Consider the following 20,696-nt stretch of genomic DNA (forward strand, 5'->3'; position numbering starts at 1 on the left):
TGGAGAAATCTCCACATGTGCAGAAACTGAGGGACAAAAATCAAGAACTCAAATCTAGTTTGTGCAGTTTGAAATATGAAATAAGAGCTTACATTCTTTCCCTGCCTTGAAAAAGCCTAATTCTGGATGGAAATGAATCCTAACCCAGGAAAATAAACACTTTTGAGCTTCTGGCTTCTTGGCAGCCCATTCTACTTGGATGCAAAATTGCAAAGTGTGCTGATAATAGGCGACAGTCCGTCCTTCCAAATCCGAATTGCACAACGCAGACACTTTCAAGATCTGTTACAAATGTTTTATTTTATTGGAGAAGGGAGGGAGGAAAAAAGGAGAGAAATGTCAACTTCAAAAGAACAAAAAGTCACAGGTTAATAATATCCATAGCAAAAAGGAAAGCTTTCTACAGTCCAAACGCAGGCAGCTACTGAATACGACGTCTTCTCATAATACAAAAAAAAAAAAGGAATTGGATCAGCTAGAATTCTTTAATTCCAAAATCGAGCCTGCACAGGGGAGGAGAGATTGCAAATCGAACAGGAACGAATTGGCCCGAAGTTGGCCTTGGAAGGCCACATATCTGTCTCTGGTTTATCCAGCAGGTGCCTCTGTCCATGCTCGAAGTCCAGGCTTAGACAGAGCTTGACCAAAGCCCAGATATAAACAACCTTCTCCCCCCAGTTCCTACAGCCCTGCCCTCCCCCCTTTCAATGATGCTTTTTTTGGGAGTGGGGGGGGGAACTCTTGTGTGGTTGTTTTGGGTTTTTTCCTTTGAAAAAAGAGAACGGGGACCGTTAGTTGTCACTAAGCTTCGCAGAGACACAGAATGTCCATTAGTGAGACCATGCTAAACACAAAAATCGACACATCGTGAAGCCTGGCATAGCTGGGATGTGAAAGCGCCGCAGGAGCCCGATGTCCAGCCCTCAAATAGCCTACCTGCAAAATAAAAGAGAGAGTTCATTTGCAGGCTCAGTGCTGGGGGCTGCCTAGAAAAAGGAAAGGGGGGGGAAAAGGCACTTCTGTGGCTGAGCCCACCCCACGGGCCTTAGAGCAGGGGGTCTTCCAACCTCGGCAGCTATCCAGACTTGGGGGCTTCAACGCCCAGAATTCCCCCAGCCAGTGAGAGGCCAAGGTTGGAGATCCCGGCCTCCGAGCATTAACTCAGGGGGGGAAGTTGGGGGGGGGAGTGTATTTGATTCGGGGGGGGGGGAGGAGAGATTGTCAGAATATTAACCGCTTTTTTTGCGCCCGTTCTGGAAGGATCCCCTCCTCCTCTTCCTCCTGGGGCTACGGGCCGCCTTCAGGAGGAGGGGCAGGGCAGGAAGATGTTATTTTCAAGCTCAAAATAAAACGTTTCAAAACAGACATTAAGAGACAAGTATCTCCCCATTTTATTGGCAAGCCTCAGAGTGGGAATGTCCCCTCCTTTGGTAGATGCTTCTACGGTCTTCGGAAAGGTGGATGGTGGCCACACGTTGGGACAGATCTAAGGCTGGGATCCATTGGGTCAGAAGGCTAGGGATCTTGTTTGCCACACCGGCAGCCGTTTTCCGACGTCGTGAACGACCGACCGTCCCTGTGAAGGCTGGATTGCTGGTAGTCCTCGGATGAGCGACCACAATTCAGTCCCAACCTCTCCGGGGCCAAGCTAGGCAAGTCGCTAAGTGAACCCTGTCCCGTTTCACGACATTTGTTAAAACATGTGACCGTCAAACTAACCTGGCTTCCCCCTTGATTCTACCTGTCAGCAGCTTTCTAGGAAGGGCCCAAGTGACAATTCTCAGTGCTGTCGTAACTCTGAATGGTCATTAAATGAATGGCGGTAAATCGAGGATTACCTGTAATCCTGGGTAACTTAATTTTTCACCAAAATTACACAAGAATTACAAAACCTTGATCATTCTTGTCAAAGGGAACCAGTGGGATATTCATCTTTCCCCAATTCTCATAGTCCACAAAATCACATTTTTGGATGAATGTCAGTCAAATGATGGCTCTTCTCAGGGGGAGGAACATTAGGGGGCAGTGGGAGAAAAGCCAGTGAAAATGCTGCAATTTAAACACTGCAGGGAAGGGAATCCACTCTTTGGAACTGTTGGGAAAGGGCGGCCAATAAACATTTCCTATTCGACTTCTGTTGCTTGGTCATCGGAAGGATGGACAAAATTGCTCCAGTTGCCTCTTACGTGAAAGGCTCCGCAACACCCAGAAGAAAGTGCAGCTAAGAATTTCTCAAGGAAGGAGGAGAACTAGAATGTTTCTCTATTTTTAAAAAAAAGAAGGGAACAGAAATTGTGAACCATTTGGAGAAAGAAAAGAATGTTTATCTTTCAGGAGGATTCAACCTTGGGGGTGAGGGGTGTCACCCAGTGAAAATAAATCACAGGCTTAAGGAGAGGACAAAAACACAGCAATCACAGCAGCATCAACCAAAGGAATTCCTCCACCAGAATCTCTGCTGGGGCCCACAAGCATCCTAAGTGAAGAATTAGGGCATATTCGCAGAAAGGGGCTGGTTGCTGGCATCCATGAGCCACAGTAGCGCAATGAAGAGATCCACCAATATGATTTCACGGAGATGGAACTGCGCTTCTGCTCGGAAAGCACCTGGGTTCAGCCACCGGTGGGAGAAAATGGTCTGGATTGATTGATTGGATTCGGGTAACAAAGTGCCGAAGCTCCATCTTTGTCCCCTTAATTGGCAGGCATTTTTTGAAGAGCCACCAAGGAAGTCAAAACGGAACTTCTCTCGGACCTGGGTGGGGTTCAAGAGACTACAAACTGGGGCACCTTGTATAATCCAAACTGGCTCTTCAATTTCCAAGCGGCTTTAGTTAAAAGCCACACCATTGTCTGTTGGCCAGGGGGCAGCCGCTGCGCCCTTAATTTCAAGGTTTAGGGTGGATAGTGGGAAACAGGCAAGGAGGAAGGAATGAGGCATCTACAATCCTGGGAACAGAGTGCAATATATGGAAAACAGAAGAGCAAGGAGGATAAACAACAACAGGACAAGCTTAGTCAGGATTTTAGTAATAAGACAGCGGATTCCACTGTTCTTGGGCAAGACCTCCCTCAATCTGACTGTAAATAAGGAGGAACAAATATTCCGGGGAACTCTGAAATGGCCACAGGGTGGTGGTTCCTAGAAGTAAGTCCTTTGCAGCAGAAGCAAATTGAGATGTCCTGCACATGGCATGTGGGTTGGGGAGCCAACTTATCCCTGGGACTCTCTGAACCACTTTCATTTTGGAAGGCTGCAGAATCATGCTTAGCAAGGTGATGTTCCTAATTGAAGTGTTTTGCCCTCTTCTAGGGTAGCCCCCCCCCCCTCGCTTTCGTCTCCCCCCACCAAGCAGCCTGCTCCGTTCCTCGGCTGCTACAGCTTAAGGGCTGCAGATACCGGCAGGTATCCTCCGAAACCTCCCCCAGCCGCAGGCCAATATCCCCCGTCTCACCAGCAGCGACACACCGATGCGCCATCCCCCTCCTCCTCCAAACTACTCATGAAAAAAACGCGCTCACCTCGAGACTCAATACGCGGAGTATCGCAACCTGTCCGCGCCTGCATCCCGCCCGAAACGCTGGACATCGTAGAGGGAGGATCGCGGGACGGGAGACAGCTGAACGCGCTCGTATCCGTACACGTCTCCAGCGGTGGAAGCCGCAGCGGCCGAGCGACGCAGAGGGCTTCTATCCCGGGTGTAAAAGGAGGATGTCGCGGCCACAGCAGCGACGGCTACCGCGGCAGATCCCGAGCTTGGCATCAGGGGCCTCTCGTAGGGGTCTAAGGAGGTAGAGAGGCGACTGGCCATGGCTGTGGCTTGCGAGTACTGGGCGTACTGGGAATACTGGGCCATGGTGTGCTCCGCATAAGTGTCGTATGCAGAGGCCCCATAGGCCGCAGCATTTCTCGCGCGATACCGTTTATAGTAATCCACCATTCCATAAGGGTCATCGTAATACATGGACTCCCCGTAGCCTGTAGGGTACGGGGTGCGCACCATTCCGTATTGCTCGCTATAAGGTTCGGTCAACTCAGCCGCTTGCCCCGTGCGGTCTACCGGGCACTCTTTAGACCAGTGACCCTCCTTCCCACACCGGTAGCAGCCGCTCTTGTATCCCATCCCGGGCGTGGTCCTGAGACGGCTGGTGGACAACTGCACGCGCATTCGTTTGCCTTGAAGAAACAGACGCAAGAAGGGCAGCTATAAAGATTTGTTAAAGACAATTCAAAGCAAAAGCACAGCAGCTCAGAATTATTTTTATATTATAAAAATAACAAACCACGAAATCACCCACTGATGCCTTAGTGGGTCAAAGAGGGAAGCCAGTAGCTGTTCGAGGACCCAGTGCCTCTTCTGCTCCAGAGCGAAGACCCGGAATTGTTCTGGCAAGGCCGCAAAGCAGAGAAGTGGATTGCAAATCAAAACCCGAGAATTTTGCGGACAAAATTGTGAAATGTGATTTACTTCCGAGACACTTATGAGGGTCATGCAGCTGCCCGTGATTTCTAGGAACTCCGAAACAATCAGATTGGTTGAATTTGAAAGGAGTGGGCCTTATACTTAAAGCTAAACCTTTTTGAGATTTATTTCGCACTGACACAGCAGGATCTATTCTTCCTTCCTTCTCCAGTTTGACTCTGCAGGAGATATGGCTCTGCCCTGAACTTACTTTTTCCAGGCTGATGTGGATCGGATTCAGACCTCTCTCCTTTATTATTTGGAATAATCCTTGAAGAATTAGTGTTCCTGAGGTAGGGAGCTACAGATACAACACTAGTCCAGGTCCCTGCCAGTGGCCTGTGCTTTCTTCATCCATTGAAATCAAGAGACCGAGGAAAGAGAGAGAAACCAAACGCCACTCCTATCACTTTCTCCATCTATTTCAGACATTTTGGACAATCAGACTCTATTCTGGATCATTAAAAGAATTTTTTTATGCCGATACTATTGTTTCACACTTCTGAAATTCAACAATAGCGCATACAGGTAATCCTCAACTTACGATCACATATTGCTAACTGAAACATTTGTTAAGTGAATTTTGCCCCTTTTTATGATCTTTCTTGCCACGGTCAAGCGAATAACTGCAATTGTTAAATTAGTAACACAGTTGTTAACTGAATCAAGCTTCCTCACTGACTTAGTTTGTAAGGTCTCAAAACGGGATCACATGACCTTGGGTCACTGCAGCCGTCATAAATATGAGACAGTTCCCAAGCATCTGAATTTTGATCACATGACCAAGGGGATGCTGCAAAGGTTGTTTAAGTGTGAAAAACTGTCCTAAATTGAGGACTACCAGTATTTGATACTGGTCCTGAACCAAATCAGTGGGACTTCATAAAATGAGATTAGTAGAAAGATACATATTATTAATGCACTAGCTAGACCAAGCAAGCATTTCTCTTAATTGTTCCAATCTTCAATACAGAATGCTATGTTTTTATTGTTATCGCTTTGAGGATTTTCTTGACATGTCAATTTTAGCTTAATAAAGGGATTACAGGGTCATACAAAGGGAATTTTTAGTGGAATGGCCATTTTTCCCCCTTTTTACGACTCTGTAATCCCTTTTATCAGAGTGGAATGGAGCTGAGTATTTACTGGCCGGATGCCCTTTCTGAAGCCTAAGCCAAGATCACAGCAGATATTTTTCTCTTTGCATCCTGACAGAGAAACATCTGTTGCTGCCTAAGATTGAACGCTCAACCTTCCAAGTGGGAAATGTTGCCCGAAATCGGGGAGCTGGGGGAGCCGACGGGACTGGCGCCTAGATTGGTGCAAGTTGGGCAGGCACTTGTGGACAGAGTATGCAGACTCTGATTTTATATTGGATACTATTCGGAACCCTGAGACCACTGCGCTGCTCAGGGAGGTGGCCATATAAATTGATTGAATATATTTTCCAAAATAATATCCAATGAACCAGCCTCAAGCCCATTTCTAGACTGCCCACAATCCCTCTCCGGACCACACTTTCATCAAATTATATTCAAGAATCTTCCAGATAAATGAAAGGAAAACCAAATGGTAAAAATTCTTGGGATAATTATATTTCTGCCAAACAGTAGGAAACATTTAACAAACTGCCCCTATGTATCACCTACAATTGCCACCTCAATTAAACATGTTGAGAGAGGATGGGAAATGGGATTTCTTCTAAAATACAGCCAGTTTGTTTTCTTTTAATGCATTTGCACCGACCTCTGTTGTGGATTTTTAACAGCTGACCTCAACCCTATTAGGATGTTCAACAGTAAAAGTGAACAACCTGGGCAGAAAGTGGTTTCAATCCTGCAGCTTCTGAGATAGAGATTTTAAAAAAGCAAGTTGACTTGAAAGAAAATCTAAACGCAGGGCCTTGGGAAACAGATTGCTATTGGCAGTGAGAAGAAGGAAAGAAGGCATCAAATCACAGCAAGGCGGATGGTCAATCCCAAAGCAACGGGAGAGGGAGAGAGAGAGGGAGAGAGAGAGAGAAGGGCGACTGAGGGACCGGGATGGAGAAGGCTGTGTAATGTTGGCTAGAGGGAAGACCATATAGGAGTACAAAGGCTGTGGGAAAACAAGAAGCATGGAAGCCTTTCCACACATTTATTAATGAACAGAAAGGAAATGGAGCAGGGAAGAAAAGGAGAAGACTAGGATCAAGATTCACGCCTCTGTCAGAGGCCCCGAGATGGTACCCTTCAATATCTCACCTGCCAATTGCCCTCATGTTTCTAAGCCAGTATGGGAGATGACCAGGCTGAGCCTAACGGAGGGGTCAAATGCATCATCAGTCTCGAATCCCTTCACGCCCACAAGAGATCTAAGGCCAGCCCACCTTGAATTCTGTTGATTCTTATCTACTGCCAATTTGCTTTGACCATTAGTAGCTCAGATTATTGTAGAGAGCAATAGAACCTTGTTTATAAAACACAGCTTGTTCTCATAGTCTTTTTTTTAAAAAGACTCTAATGAAATAGGGGAACAAGGTGGATAACCTGCTAAGCTTGAAGGCCTTTGAATTTTAAATAGTCTTTTTCTAATGAATTTTCTAGATCCAGTGATATATTTATATAATTTACTGTGCTTTCGTTTTAACAGCGTTCAGATAAGCATTCAATGAAAGGATATTACCGATGTAAAGAGGACGATTATTAATCTCAAAGGCCTCAAAACTCTCATACAAAATTATTTTGGGCCTTGTTTTTCAATCCCAATTTGGACGCTTGGAGAGGGCTGTAAGGCACTGTAAAGAGGATATATACTGTATTTCTAAGTGCTATTGCTATCTGAATTTGGATCACTGGACTATGGAGATGTTACCAGGGTCATTAAGTGTGAAAAACAGTCATTAGTCGCTGTTTTCAGGGCCGCTGTAACTCTGAACCATCACTAATTGAATTATTGTAAGTGAAGGACTACCTGTAGCTGGCATCAGATCTCCAACTCTGGATGGAAGTGAACCAGCGGAAAAACATTACCAGCAGTGGCCCCCTTGGGAGCTCTGAAAATAACCTCCTCTTGGGGAGGAAAGCCAGAAGGGGGGAAAACTTTGGCGGCCTTCCAGCTTCCACGCCCCACCTTAGCCCCACTTCCCACCTTGGAATTCCGTGTTGTCGAGGCCTCTGATGGCCTCAACGGCATCCTCCGCTCTTTCCATGTGCACAAAGGCATAATCTTTCACGATATCGCACTCAAGCACGGGGCCGTATTCCTCAAACTTGGACCGCAGCTCCAGGTTCGTGCAGCTGGTGCTGATGTTGCCCACGTGCAGCTTGGTGGAAGCCTTGCTCTTGTTTTTGCTGGCTTCCACGTTGATGCAGACGCCGTGCAGCTTGTAGTGGTGCAGGTTGCGGATGGCGTCCTCGGCAGCTGTCTTGTCCTCAATGTGCACAAACCCATAATTCTTGATGATGTCACACTCCAGGACGCGACCGTACTGCTCGAAAAGGGCGCGGATCTCCTGCTCGGTGGCTTCCCGGGGAAGGTTGCCGATGAAAAGTTTCACCATGGCGGCTAGAGCTGAGCGGGGGAGCAAAAGAAGGGTGAGTTGGCTCTGAACAACCAAAATCGAAGAGCAATGGGCAATTCAGCAGCAGGAGGAAAAAATCCCAAGAGATTATATTGATCGAAGTCAATTAACTTTTACTCATTGGCCTCTTAAGAACTGATTTTAAATGATCCTAACTCTGTGGAAGAAGCTGCCACTACTGTTCAAAAAAACACTGTGTGAAAAAGGCACCTTTTGAATTAGCACATTATGCAATCAGAATCCTAAATTGTCCAGAAAGCTCTTCTTAACATGTAGCAGTCACTCCCATACTTATCGGCTTTGCACCCAGGTAAACCAGGGAGTGACACGAACAATTTGAGAACATGTATGTTATTATCCGCTTTTAACATCAATACTTTTAAATTATATTTTAATCTCAGTACTTTTGAACATATTGTAAAAAGTAATGTGTTTTGCTGGTCTTTGACCGTAATAAAGATTTATACTTATACACGTAGCAGAAGATATCAGGAAAATACAGGTAAAATACACAGGCTGTTCTGTAACTGGCGTGTGTGTGTGTGTGTGTGTGTGTGTATAGCATTTATAAGTGTGTGTGTGTAATATATCAGCAGAACAGCAGAAGCCATGTGTGTAATGTGTGTATGCGTGTGTATATGTTTCTTTCTCTCTATCTATCATCTATTTGTCTATCATCTATCTTCTACCATCTATCGATCATCTACCTACCTATCTATCTCATCTATCAAATATATCTTTCAATCAATCAATCTCTATGTCTGTCTGCCTATCTATCCATAGTATGCATGTATATGTGTAATATACCAGCAGAACTTTTTACGAGCAGAAGACATGCGTGTGGTATGTGTGGTGTATGCTTGTGTGTATATATGTAGGTATAAATGTAATCCATATCTATAGAAAGAGATATAGCATGTATGTATATGTGTGTGTGTGTAATATTCCAGGCTGAGCTTTGTACGAGCACAGGCCCTGCCTGGGTGGAGTCTGTGGCTGTGGGCGTGTTTCTATTCTATGGGCGCCCTCAGTATCAAGATCAGAAAATATCGCAGTTAGTCGAGGCGGAAAGCCAAAGTCTCCGTTCTGCATGCAGGCCTCCGCAAGTATAGTCCCTCCAGCCCGCACCTTCCCCCGCCGCCCGCTTCCTCCGCCGCCCGCCCGGCCTCTCACCAACCTCGGCAACAGCCCTCAGCACAAAATGGCGACAGCGGCGGCAACTAAAGTTCACCTCCTCCTCCAAGGTCTTGGCCCGCCTCCTCGCCTTCCGCCGGGTTCTGATTGGTCCCGTCAAGGGACGCCGGACAGGACGAATGGCTAAAGCGGAAAGGGTCTGGAAGACGTCTACCCAATCAGCTCATCGGCTTTAGCACGTTCCCAAGGCGATTGGCTACCGTCTTGTGTGAGGCGTAGGCGAAATGACCCTGCCTTCCCTTGCGTTGTACGTCAACCCTTCGGCCAATCGGGTTAGGCGGGGGAAATGTCAACTCTTGCCGGAAGTTCAGCCGGAAAAGGCGGTCATAAATCCGTGGGCGGGGAATACGAAACGTCATTCAAAGCTTGACAGATTTTTAAGGAGCGCGGAAGCTTCCAAATCTCATTCAGACAAAAGGCTTATGGAGTGGGTGATTCTTCCATGGGGGAAAAATGAGTAATAATGCATATAAACAAACTTCCTTTCACCCAGAAACACACACCCATTGCTTGCTTTCTTCCCCCTCCCCGCTCTTCCTAGTGCATCGTTCTATTCAGAGCTTCTTCCTGGTCCACCCCTTTAAAAAATTCATCATGGAACCGTCCAGTTTCTTGTTTTCCCTGCCTCTTGAAAAGTCTGGTCTCCCCCAGTATCTCCCGCATGGGACAGTCTGCCTCCCCCCCCGGCATAATATCGAATGGAACAGTCTGGCCTAGGTCCTCCCCCCCCCCCACCGGTTTCGTTTCTCTCCCTTTCGCACTTCCTTTGGCACTGAGCAACATTCGGCCCTCCCTAATTTGTGTCAAACTTTGAATGACGTTTCGTATTCACCGCCCATGGATTTATGACCGCCTTTTCCGGCTGAACTTCCGGCAAGCTTTGACATTTCCCCCGCCTAACCCGATTGGCCGAAGGGTTGACGTACAACCCAAGGGAGGGCAGGGTCATTTCACCAACGCCTCACACAAGACGGTAGCCAATCGCCTTGGGAACTTGCTAAAGCCGATGAGCTGATTGGGTAAACGTCTTCCAGACCCTTTCCGCTTTGGCCATTCGTCCTGTCCGGCGTCCCTTGACGGGACCAATCAGACCCCAGCGTAAGGCGAGGAGGCGGGCCAAGACCTTGGAGGAGGAGGTGAACTTTAGTTGCCGCCGCCGCCTCCATTTTGTGCTGAGGGCTGTTGCCGAGGTTGGTGAGGGGCCGGGCGGGCGGCGGAGGAAGCGGGCGGCGGGGGAAGGTGCGGGCTGAGGGGACTATACCTGCGGAGGCCTGCATGCAGAACGGAGGCCTTGGCTTTCCGCCTCGACTAACTGCGATATTTTCTGATCCTGATACTGAGGGCGCCCATAGAATAGAAACACGCCCACAGCCACAGACTCCTCCCAGGCAGGGCCTGTGCTCGTACAAAGCTCAGCCTGGAATATTACACACATACAGATATTCATTCTATCAGGCTACATCTCTCTCTCTCCCTCTCCCCCACCCTCCCCCCATACCACACACATCGTGCTCATACAAAGTTCTGGTAAATCACACACACACACACACACAGTATCTGTCTGTCCGAACGTCTGTCTGTCTGTCTGTCTATATCTATCTATCTATCTATCTATCTATCTATCTATCTATCTATCTATCTATCTATCTATCTATCTATCATCTATCTCTCTGTCATATCTATACATCTATTTATCACTATGTATCACTCTATCCATCACTATCTATCTCTATCATCTATACCAAAACCTACCTACCTACCTACCTACCTACCTACCTACCTACCTATCTATCTATCTATCTATCTATCTCTATCCCTATATCTCATCTATCTATCCCTCTATCTATCCCTCTATCTCATCTATCTGTATCGATCGATCGATCTATCGATCTAACTAGATAGATAGATACATAAATACATACACATGTCCTCGTACTACTTGTACAAAGTTCTGCTGGTATATTACACATATACATAGTATGGCTAGATAGGCAGACAGACATAGAGATTGATTGAAAGATAATTTGATAGATGAGATAGGTAGGTAGTTAGGTATATGATCAATAGATGGTAGAAGATAGATGATAGACAAATAGATGATAGATAGAGGAGATAGAAAGAAACATACACACGCATAGACACATTACACACATCATGGCCTCTGCTGTTCTGATATATTACACACACACACACTTATAAATGCTATAGACACATATACATAAACACACCCACACCCTCCAGTTACAGAACAACCTCTGTATTTTACCTGTATTTTCCTGTTATCTCCTGCTAAATGTTCATAAGAGCTTTCTGGACAATTTAGGATTCTGATTGCATAATGTGCTAATTCAAAAGGTGCCTTTTTCACACACTGTTTTTTGAATAGTAGTGGCAGCTTCTTCCACAGAGTTAGGATCACTTAAAATCAGTTCTTAAGAGGCCAATGAGTAAAAGTTAATTGACTTCGATCAATATAATCTCTTGGACTTTTTTCCTCCTGCTGCTGAATTGCCCATTGCTCTTCGGTTTTGGTTGTTCAGAGCCAACTCACCCTTTCTTCTTTTGCTCCCCGGCTCAGCTCCAGCTGCCATGGTGAAACTTTTCATCGGCAACCTTCCCCGGGAAGCCACCGAGCAGGAGATCCGTGCCCTTTTCGAGCAGTACGGCCGCATCTTGGAGTGTGACATCATCAAGAATTATGGGTTTGTGCACATTGAGGACAAGATGGCCGCTGAGGACGCCATCCGCAACCTGCACCACTACAAGCTGCACGGCGTCTGCATCAACGTGGAAGCCAGCAAAAACAAGAGCAAGGCTTCCACCAAGCTGCACGTGGGCAACATCAGCACCAGCTGCACGAACCTGGAGCTGCGGTCCAAGTTTGAGGAATACGGCCCCGTGCTTGAGTGCGATATCGTGAAAGATTATGCCTTTGTGCACATGGAAAGAGCGGAGGATGCCGTTGAGGCCATCAGAGGCCTCGACAACACGGAATTCCAAGGTGGGAAGTGGGGCTAAGGTGGGGCGTGGAAACTGGAAGGCCGCCAAAGTTTTCCCCCCTTCTGGCTTTCCTCCCCAAGAGGAGGTTATTTTCAGAGCTCCCAAGGGGGCCACTGCTGGTAATGTTTTTCCGCTGGTTCACTTCCATCCAGAGTCGGAGATCTGATGCCAGCTACAAGTAGTCCTTCACTTAAAAATAATTCAATTAGTGGTGGTTCAGAGTTACAGCGGCCCTGAAAAGAGTGACTTATGACCGTTTTTCACACTTAATGACCATGGAAACATCTCCATAGTCACGTGATCCAAATTCAGAGAGCAATAGCACTTAGACTGATATATTGCTTCACAGTGCTTTATGGCCTTCTCTAAACGTTTAACCGAGTCAGCCTCTTCACACACACACACCCCTCCAACCATCTGGGTCCTCCTCATTTTACTGACCTCGTGAGGATGGAAGGCTGAGTCAACCTTGAGCCGGTCAGAATCGAACTGCTGGCAGTCGGCAGAATTAGCGTGCTCTACTGCATTGTAACCACTGTGCCACTGGCAATTGAGTCATATTATGATGGTTGCAGTGTTTCGGGTTCATGTGATCACCTTTGGGACCTGACAAACAAAGTCATGGGGAAGCCAGATTCATTTAACAACTAGCTTAACAGCTGCAGTGATTCGCTTAACAGCTGTGTCAAGGAAGGTTTTAAAATGGGACAATGTTCCCTTAACAAATGTTTCACTTAACAACAAAAAATATTGGGTTCAATTTTGTTTAAGATTTGACTTGCTGCTTGTTAGAAAGGAGATACAGTTTCGTCCAAATTGGGACTGAAAAACAAGGCCAGGAATAATTGTGTATGAGAGTTTTGAGGCTCATGAGATTAATAATCTTTCTCTTTACTACGGTAATATTCATTGAATGCTTACAGGACTGCTGTTAAGACAATGAAAGCCACAGTAAATTATATAAATGCTGTATCAGTGGATGCAGCAAATATATTAGAAAAAGACTACTTAAAATTCAAAGGCTTTCCCTTTCGTCATTAGAGCAAAAAAGATAAAGGACTTCTTTATTGGCCCCTTTTTAAAAGACTTTTAGAACAAGCAACACCACAGGGATTGTCTATACTTTCGTTGATTTAATTGATAATATGCAGAGTGGTTGATCCAAGTTGTTTCGATTGGTGGTTGGCTTCATATGATGCTTGGCGTTGGGTTATTTTGACAGAGTTTATCGAGTAAACCATAGTTGCCTGGACCTGCGCGGGATGCCAAGCTAATGGCTAGGTTCAGACAACCTAGTCTGAATGTCAGGCTCAGGAAATCAAGAGTCCAGGCAGTTCAATTGAATATATAGGTTTTATTGCACGCTAAAGCTCTCTACAAGAATCTGAGTTAGTAAAGGTCAAAGCAAGTTGGCGGTAGATAAGAGTCAACAGAATTCAAGGCGGGCTGGCCTTAGATCTCTTGTGGGAGTGAAGGGACTCGAGACTGATGACGTGTCTGACCCCTCCTTTGGGCTCATCCTGGTCATCTTCCATACTGGCTTAGAAACAAGGCAATTGGCAGGTCAGATATTGAAGGATATCAATCAGTCAGTTTCTCGGGGCCTCTGACAAGAGGCGTAGATCTTGATCCTAGTCTTCTCCTTTTCTTCCCTGCTCCATTTCCTGTCTGTTCATTAATAAATGTGTGGAAAGGCTTCCATGCTTCTTGTTTTCCCACAGTCTTTGTACTCCTATATGGTCTTCCCTGTAGCCAACATTACACAGCCTTCTCCATCCCGGTCCCTCAGCCGCCCTTCTCTCTCTCTCTCCCCTGTTGCTTTCGGATTGACCATCCGCCTTGCTGTGATTTGATGCCGCCTTTCCTTCTTCCCGCTGCCAATAGCACAGGGGTAAAATTCAGCAGGTTCTGACAGGTTCTGGAGAACCGGTAGTGGAAATTTTGAGTAGTTCGGAGAACCAGCAAATACCACCATTGGCTGACCCCAGAGTGGGGTGGGAATGGGGATTTTGCAGTATCCTTCCCCTGCCACGCCCACCAAGCCAAAGTTAACTTTTTTTATTTCTATCTGAGAAGTTGCAGAATTGAAACCACTTTCTGCCCAGGTTGTTAACCGCTAGTTGAAGGCCCTAATAGGATTGGAGTCAGTAACTGTATTTCCCCGAAAAATCCAACCTACTCAGAACGTAAGTCCTAGCTTGATATTTACACGTGTGCCCAATATAAGCCCTATCATCAAAATAAGCCCTAATTAAGACCCCGCACACCCCAGGGTACAAATGTAATAATTAAGCTAGGGTGGGGTGGAGCTGCCCTATTACTTACGTTCAGAGAGTTGTAGCCAGGCATTGCACACCTCAGCTCTTGTTCCCAGAAGGCCTCTGATAGCGAAAAAGAGGCCAGGGATGATGCACACGAGTAAGGTGAGTCAGTTGACAACATCCCCACCCACCTCTGATAATAAAACCTGGTGCCTTTTTTGGTGGCGAAAAAGAAATAAGACAGGGTCCTATTTTGGGGAAAACACAGTAATTGGAAATCCACAACAAAGTTCAGTGCAAATGCCTTAAAACAAAACACACTTTGGCTGTATTTTAGGAGAAATCCCATCCCTCTCTGATATGTTTAATTGAGGTGGAAATTGTAGGTGACGCATAGTGGTAAGTTTGTTAATGTTTCCTACTGGTTAGCAGAAATATGATTATTTTTTGAAATATGATTTTTACCCTTTGGTTTTCCGTTCATGTACTTGGAAGATTCTTGAGTATAGTTTGATAAAAGTGTGGTCAGGAGAAGGATTGGAGGCAGTCTAGAAATGGGCTTGAGGCTTGTTCGTTGGGCATTATTTTGCAAAATTGATTCAATAAATTTATATGGCCACCCCTCTGAGCGACGCAATGGCCAAGAGGTGAAGACACTCACTTCCAACTCAGAAAGGTTGATAGTTCAATCCTAGGCAGCAACAGATGTTTCTCTGTCAGGACGCAAAGAGTAAAATATCTGCTGTGATCTTAGGAGTCAGGAAGGGCATCCGGACAGTAAAGGCTTGGCTCCATTCCACTCTGATAAACGGGATTACAGAGTCATAAAAAGGAGGGGGAAAAGTCCACTCCACTAAAAATTCCCTTTGTATGACTCTGTAATCCCTTTATTGAGCTAAAATTGACATGTCAAGAAAATCCTCAAAGCGATAACAATAAAAACATAGCATTCTGTTATGATGTATTAAGGATCGGAACAATTAAGGGAAATGCTTGCTTGGTCTAGCTAGTGCATTAATAATATGTATCTTTCTACTAATCGCATTTTATGAAGTCCCACTGATTTGGTTCAGACCAGTATCAAATACAGATAGTCCTCAACATAGGACAGTTTGTTTAGTGACTGTTCAAAGTTATTGAAATGCGATCTATGACCGGTTTTCACCCTTAAACGATGGTTGCAGCATCCCCTTGGTCATGAGATCCAAATTCAGATGCTTGGGAACTGACTCCCCATTTCTGCCGTCTCTTGGGGTCCCACAATCGCCTTTCGTGACTTTCTGACAAGGAAAGTGAAAGGGGAAGCCAGATTCACTTAGCAGCTGTGTAATTAATTTAACAACAGCAGTGATTCCCTTCACCAATGTGGCAAGGAAAGTCGTAAAATGGGGCAAAACTCAATACATTTCTCACTTAGCAACAGGAATTTTGGGCTCAATTTGTGGTCGTAAATTGAGGATTACCTGTATGTGCTCTTGTTGAATTTCAGAACCGTGAAAGAATAGTATTGGCATTAAAAAGAATTCTTTTAATGATCCGGAATGGAGTCTGATTGTCTAGATGTCTGAAATAGATGGAGAAAGTGATAGGAGTGGTGTTAGGTTTCTCTCTCTTTCCTTGGTCTCTTGATTTCAAGAATGGATGAAGAAAGCACAGGCCACTGGCAGGGACCTGGACTGGTGTGGTGTTTGTAGTTCCCTACCTCAGGAGCATTAAGTGCTTAAGGGCCGTTCCACAGAATAAAGCGGTCTGAATCCGATCCACATCAGCCTGCAAACAGTAAGGGCAGGGCACAGCCATACCTCCTGAAGAGTCAAACTGGAGAAGGAAGAACAGATCCTGCTGTGTCAGTGGGAAATAAACCTCAAAATGGTTTAGCTTAAGCATAAGAACCATTCCTTTAAAATTCAGCAAATCTGCAAATTCAGCAAATCTGAATTTTGGAGTTCCTAGAAAACAAAGTCAGTTGCATGACCCCCATAGGTGTCTCGGAAGTAAATCATATTTCACAATTTTCTCCGCAAAATTCTCAGGTTTTGATTTGAATTCACTTCTCTGCTTTGCGTGCCTGCCAAAAGATTTCCGGGTCTCCGTGGCCAGCATCAAATTGGGGAGACGAATGAAACATACCTTAAAAGAGAGTAGAATCGGTTTCTCGCTACCGAAATGCTTCCATTTCCTGAGTAATTCGCTGGTCGCTCTGGAGCAGAAGAGGCACTGGGTCCTCGAACAGCTGCTGGCTTCCCTCTTTGACCCACTGAGGCATCAGTGGGTGATTTCGTGGTTTCTTAGCTTTTTATTTTTTATAATATAAAAATAATTCTGAGCTGCTGTGCTTTTGCTTTGAATTGTCTTTAACAAATCTTTATAGCTGCCCTTCTTGCGTCTGTTTCTTCAAGGCAAACGAATGCGCGTGCAGTTGTCCACCAGCCGTCTCAGGACCGCGCCCGGGATGGGAGAGAAGAGCGGCTGCTACCGGTGTGGGAAGGAGGGTCACTGGTCTAAAGAGTGCCCGGTAGACCGCACGGGGCAAGCGGCTGAGTTGACCGAACCTTATAGCGAGCAATACGGAATGGTGCGCACCCCGTACCCTACAGGCTACGGGGAGTCCATGTATTACGATGACCCTTATGGAATGGTGGATTACTATAAACGATATCGCGCGAGAAACGCTGCGGCCTATGGGGCCTCTGCATACGACACTTATGCGGAGCACACCATGGCCCAGTATTCCCAGTACGCCCAGTACTCGCAAGCCACAGCCATGGCCAGTCGCCTCTCTACCTCCTTAGACCCCTACGAGAGGCCCCTGATGCCAAGCTCGGGATCTGCCGCGGTAGCCGTCGCTGCTGTGGCCGCGACGTCCTCCTTTTACACCCGGGATAGAAGCCCTCTGCGTCGCTCGGCCGCTGCGGCCTCTACCGCTGGAGACGTGTACGGATACGAGCGCGTTCAGCTGTCTCCCGTCTCACGATCCTCCCTCTACGATGTCCAGCGTTTCGGGCGGGATGCAGGCGCGGACAGGTTGCGATACTCTGCGTATTGAGTCTCGAGGTGAGCGCGTTTTTTTCATGAGTAATTTGGAGGAGGAGAAGGAGGGGGATGGCGCATCGGTGTGTCGCTGCTGGTGAGACGGGGGATATTGGCCTGCGGCTGGGGGAGGTTTCGGAGGACACCTGCCGGTATCTGCAGCCCTTAAGCTGTAGCAGCCGAGGGACGGAGCAGGCTGCTTGGTGGGGGGAGACGAAAGCGAGAGGGGGGCTACCCTAGAAGGGGGCAAAACACTTCAATTAGGAACATCACCTTGCTAAGCATGATTCTGCAGTCTTCCAAAATGAAAGTGGTTCAGAGAGTCCCAGGGATAAGTTGGCTCCCCAAAGCACATGCCATGTGCAGGACATCTCAATTTGCTTCTGCTGCAAAGGACTTACTTCTAGGAACCACCACCCTGTGGCCATTTCAGAGTTCCCCGGAATATTTGTTCCTCCTTTGTTACAGTCGGATTGAGGGTGGTCTTGCCCGAGGACAGTGGAATCCGCTGTCTTATTCCTAAAACCTGGCTAAGTTTTTCCTGTTGTTGTTTATCCTCCTTCCTCTTCTGTTTTCCATATATTGCACTCTGCTTCCAGGACTGTAGGTGCCTCATTCCTTCCTCCTTGCCTGTATCCCACTATCCACCCTAAACCTTGAAATTAAGGGCGCAGCGGCTGCCCCCTGGCCAACAGACAATGGGATGGCTTTTATCCAAAGCCGCTTGGAAATTGAAGAGCCAGTTTGGATTATACAAGGTGCCCCAGTTTGTAGTCTCTTGAACCCCACCCAGGTCCGAGAGAAGTTCCGTTTTGACTTCCTTGGTGGCCCTGCAGAAATTGCCTGCCAATTGATTTCGCCACTGTGGCTCATGGATGCCAGCAACCAGCCCCCTTCTGCGAATATGCCCTAATTCTTCACTTAGGATGCTTGTGGGCCCCAGCAGAGATTCTGGTGGAGGAATTCCTTTGGTTGATGCTGCTGTGATTGCTGTGTTTTTGTCCTCTCCTTAAGCCTGTGATTTATTTTCACTGGGTGACATCCCTCACCCCCAAGGTTGAATCCTCCTGAAAGATAAAAATTCTTTTCTTTCTCCAAATGGTTCACAATTTCTGTTCCCTTCTTTTTTTAAAAAATAGAGAAACATTCTAGTTCTCCTCCTTCCTTGAGAAATTCTTAGCTGCACTTTCTTCTGGGTGTTATGGAGCCTTTCACGTAAGAGGCAACTGGAGCAATTTTGTCCATCCTTCTGATGATCAAGCAACAGAAGTCGAATAGGAAATGTTTATTGGCCGCCCTTTCCCAACAGTTCCAAAGAGTGGATTCCCTTCCCTGCAGTGTTTAAATTGCAGCATTTTCACTGGCTTTTCTCCCACTGCCCCCTAATGTCCCTCCCCCTGAGTAGAGCCATCATTTGACTGACATTCATCCGAAAATGTGATTTTGTGGACTGTGAGAATTGGGGAAAGATGAGTAGCCAGTGTTGAAGATCCCACTGGTTCCCTTTGACAAGAATGATCAAGGTTTTGTAATTCTTGTGTAATTTTGGTGAAAAATTAAGTTACCCAGGATTACAGGTAATCCTCGATTTACCGCCATTCATTTAATGACCAATCAGAGGTACGACAGCACTGAGAATTGTCACTTGGGCCCTTCCTAGGAAGCTGCTGACAGGTAGAATCAAGGGGGAGGCCGGGTTAGTTTGACGGTCACATGTTTTAACAAACGTCGTGAAACGGGACAGGGCTCACTTAGCGACTTGCCTAGCTTGGCCCCGGAGAGGTTGGGACTGAATTGTGGTTGCTCATCCGAGGACTACCAGCAATCCAGCCTTCATAGGGACGGTCGGTCGTTCATGACGTCGGAAAACGGCTGCCGGTGTGGCAAACAAGATCCCTAGCCTTCTGACCCAATGGATCCCAGCCTTAGATCTGTCCCAACTTGTGGCCACCATCAACCTTTCCGAAGACCGTAGAAGCATCTACCAAAGGAGGGGACATTCCCACTCTGAGGCTTGCCAATAAAATAGGGAGATACTTGTCTCTTAATGTCTGTTTTGAAACGTTTTATTTTGAGCTTGAAAATAACATCTTCCTGCCCTGCCCCTCCTCCTGAAGGCGGCCCGTAGCCCCAGGAGGAAGAGGAGGAGGAGATCCTTCCAGAACGGGCGCAAAAAAAGTGGTTAATATTTTGACCCCGAATCAAATACACTTCCCCCCCCCCAGAGTTAATGCTCGGAGGCCGGGATCTCCAACCTTGGCCTCTCACTGGCTGGGGAATTCTGGGCGTTGAAGCCCCCAAGTCTGGAAAGCTGCCGAGGTTGGAAGACCCCCTGCTCTAAGGCCCGTGGGGTGGGCTCAGCCACAGAAGTGCCTTTTTCCCCCTTTCCTTTTTCTAGGCAGCCCCCAGCACTGAGCCTGCAAATGAACTGTCTCTTTTATTTTGCAGGTAGGCTATTTGAGGGCTGGACATCGGGCTCCTGCGGCGCTGTCACATCCCAGCTATGCCAGGCTTCACGATGTGTCGATTTTTGTGTTTAGCATGGTGTCTCACTAATGGACATTCTGTGTCTCTGCGAAGCTTAGTGACAACTAACGGTCCCCGGTCTCTTTTTTCAAAGGAAAAAACCCAAAACAACCACACAAGAGTTCCCCCCCCCACACTCCCCAAAAAAGCATCATTGAAAGGGGGGAGGGCAGGGCTGTACGAACTGGGGGGAGAAGGTTGTTTCTATCTGGCCTTTGTTCAAGCTCTGTCTAAGCCTGGACTTCGAGCATAGACCGAGGGACCCGCAGGATAAACCAGAGACAGATATGTGGCCTTCCAAGGCCAACTTCGGGCCAATTCGTTCCTGTTCGATTTGCAATCTCTCCCCCCCTGTGCAGGCTCGATTGTGGAATTAAAGAATTCTAGCTGATCCAATTCCTTTTTTTTTTTTGTATTATGAGAAGATGTCGTATTCAGTAGCTGCCTGCGTTTGGACTGTAGAAAGCTTTCCTTTTTGCTATGGATATTATTAACCTGTGACTTTTTGTTCTTTTGAAGTTGACATTTCTCTCCTTTTTTTCTCCCTCCCTTCTCCCATAAAATAAAACATTTGTAACAGATCCTTGAAAGTGTCTGCGTTGTGCAATTCGGATTTGGAAGGACGGACTGTCGCCTATTATCAGCACGCTTTGCAATTTT

The 20,696-nt window shown here is 46.6% G+C and overlaps 2 protein-coding genes across 2 annotated transcripts; one reads left to right on the forward strand and one right to left on the reverse strand.

The window, feature by feature from the left end:
- Positions 1-281: 281 nt before the first annotated feature.
- LOC148048747 (RNA-binding protein 4B-like) lies at positions 282-12,145 on the reverse strand. The gene is made up of 5 exons (XM_087705310.1): positions 12,061-12,145; positions 9,203-9,215; positions 7,593-8,015; positions 3,523-4,177; positions 282-936 (listed from the first exon to the last, which is right to left on the reverse strand). The coding sequence occupies exons 3-4, from the start codon at positions 8,002-8,004 to the stop codon at positions 3,531-3,533; spliced, it is 1,059 nt and encodes a 352-aa protein (XP_087561436.1). The 5' UTR covers positions 8,005-8,015; positions 9,203-9,215; positions 12,061-12,145; the 3' UTR covers positions 282-936; positions 3,523-3,530.
- On the forward strand, positions 7,651-20,056 carry LOC106538018 (RNA-binding protein 4B). Its single transcript, XM_087705311.1, has 5 exons — positions 7,651-7,752; positions 10,397-10,409; positions 11,798-12,220; positions 16,880-17,534; positions 19,959-20,056. Exons 3-4 carry the CDS (start codon positions 11,809-11,811, stop codon positions 17,524-17,526), a joined length of 1,059 nt encoding a protein of 352 aa, XP_087561437.1. The 5' UTR covers positions 7,651-7,752; positions 10,397-10,409; positions 11,798-11,808; the 3' UTR covers positions 17,527-17,534; positions 19,959-20,056.
- The last annotated feature ends 640 nt before the right edge of the window (positions 20,057-20,696 follow it).

The sequence above is a fragment of the Thamnophis sirtalis genome, unplaced genomic scaffold (assembly GCF_051295495.1).
Source record: "Thamnophis sirtalis isolate CommonGarterSnake01/CBP01778 unplaced genomic scaffold, rThaSir2_p1.2 scaffold_2, whole genome shotgun sequence".
NCBI lineage: Eukaryota > Metazoa > Chordata > Lepidosauria > Squamata > Natricidae > Thamnophis > Thamnophis sirtalis.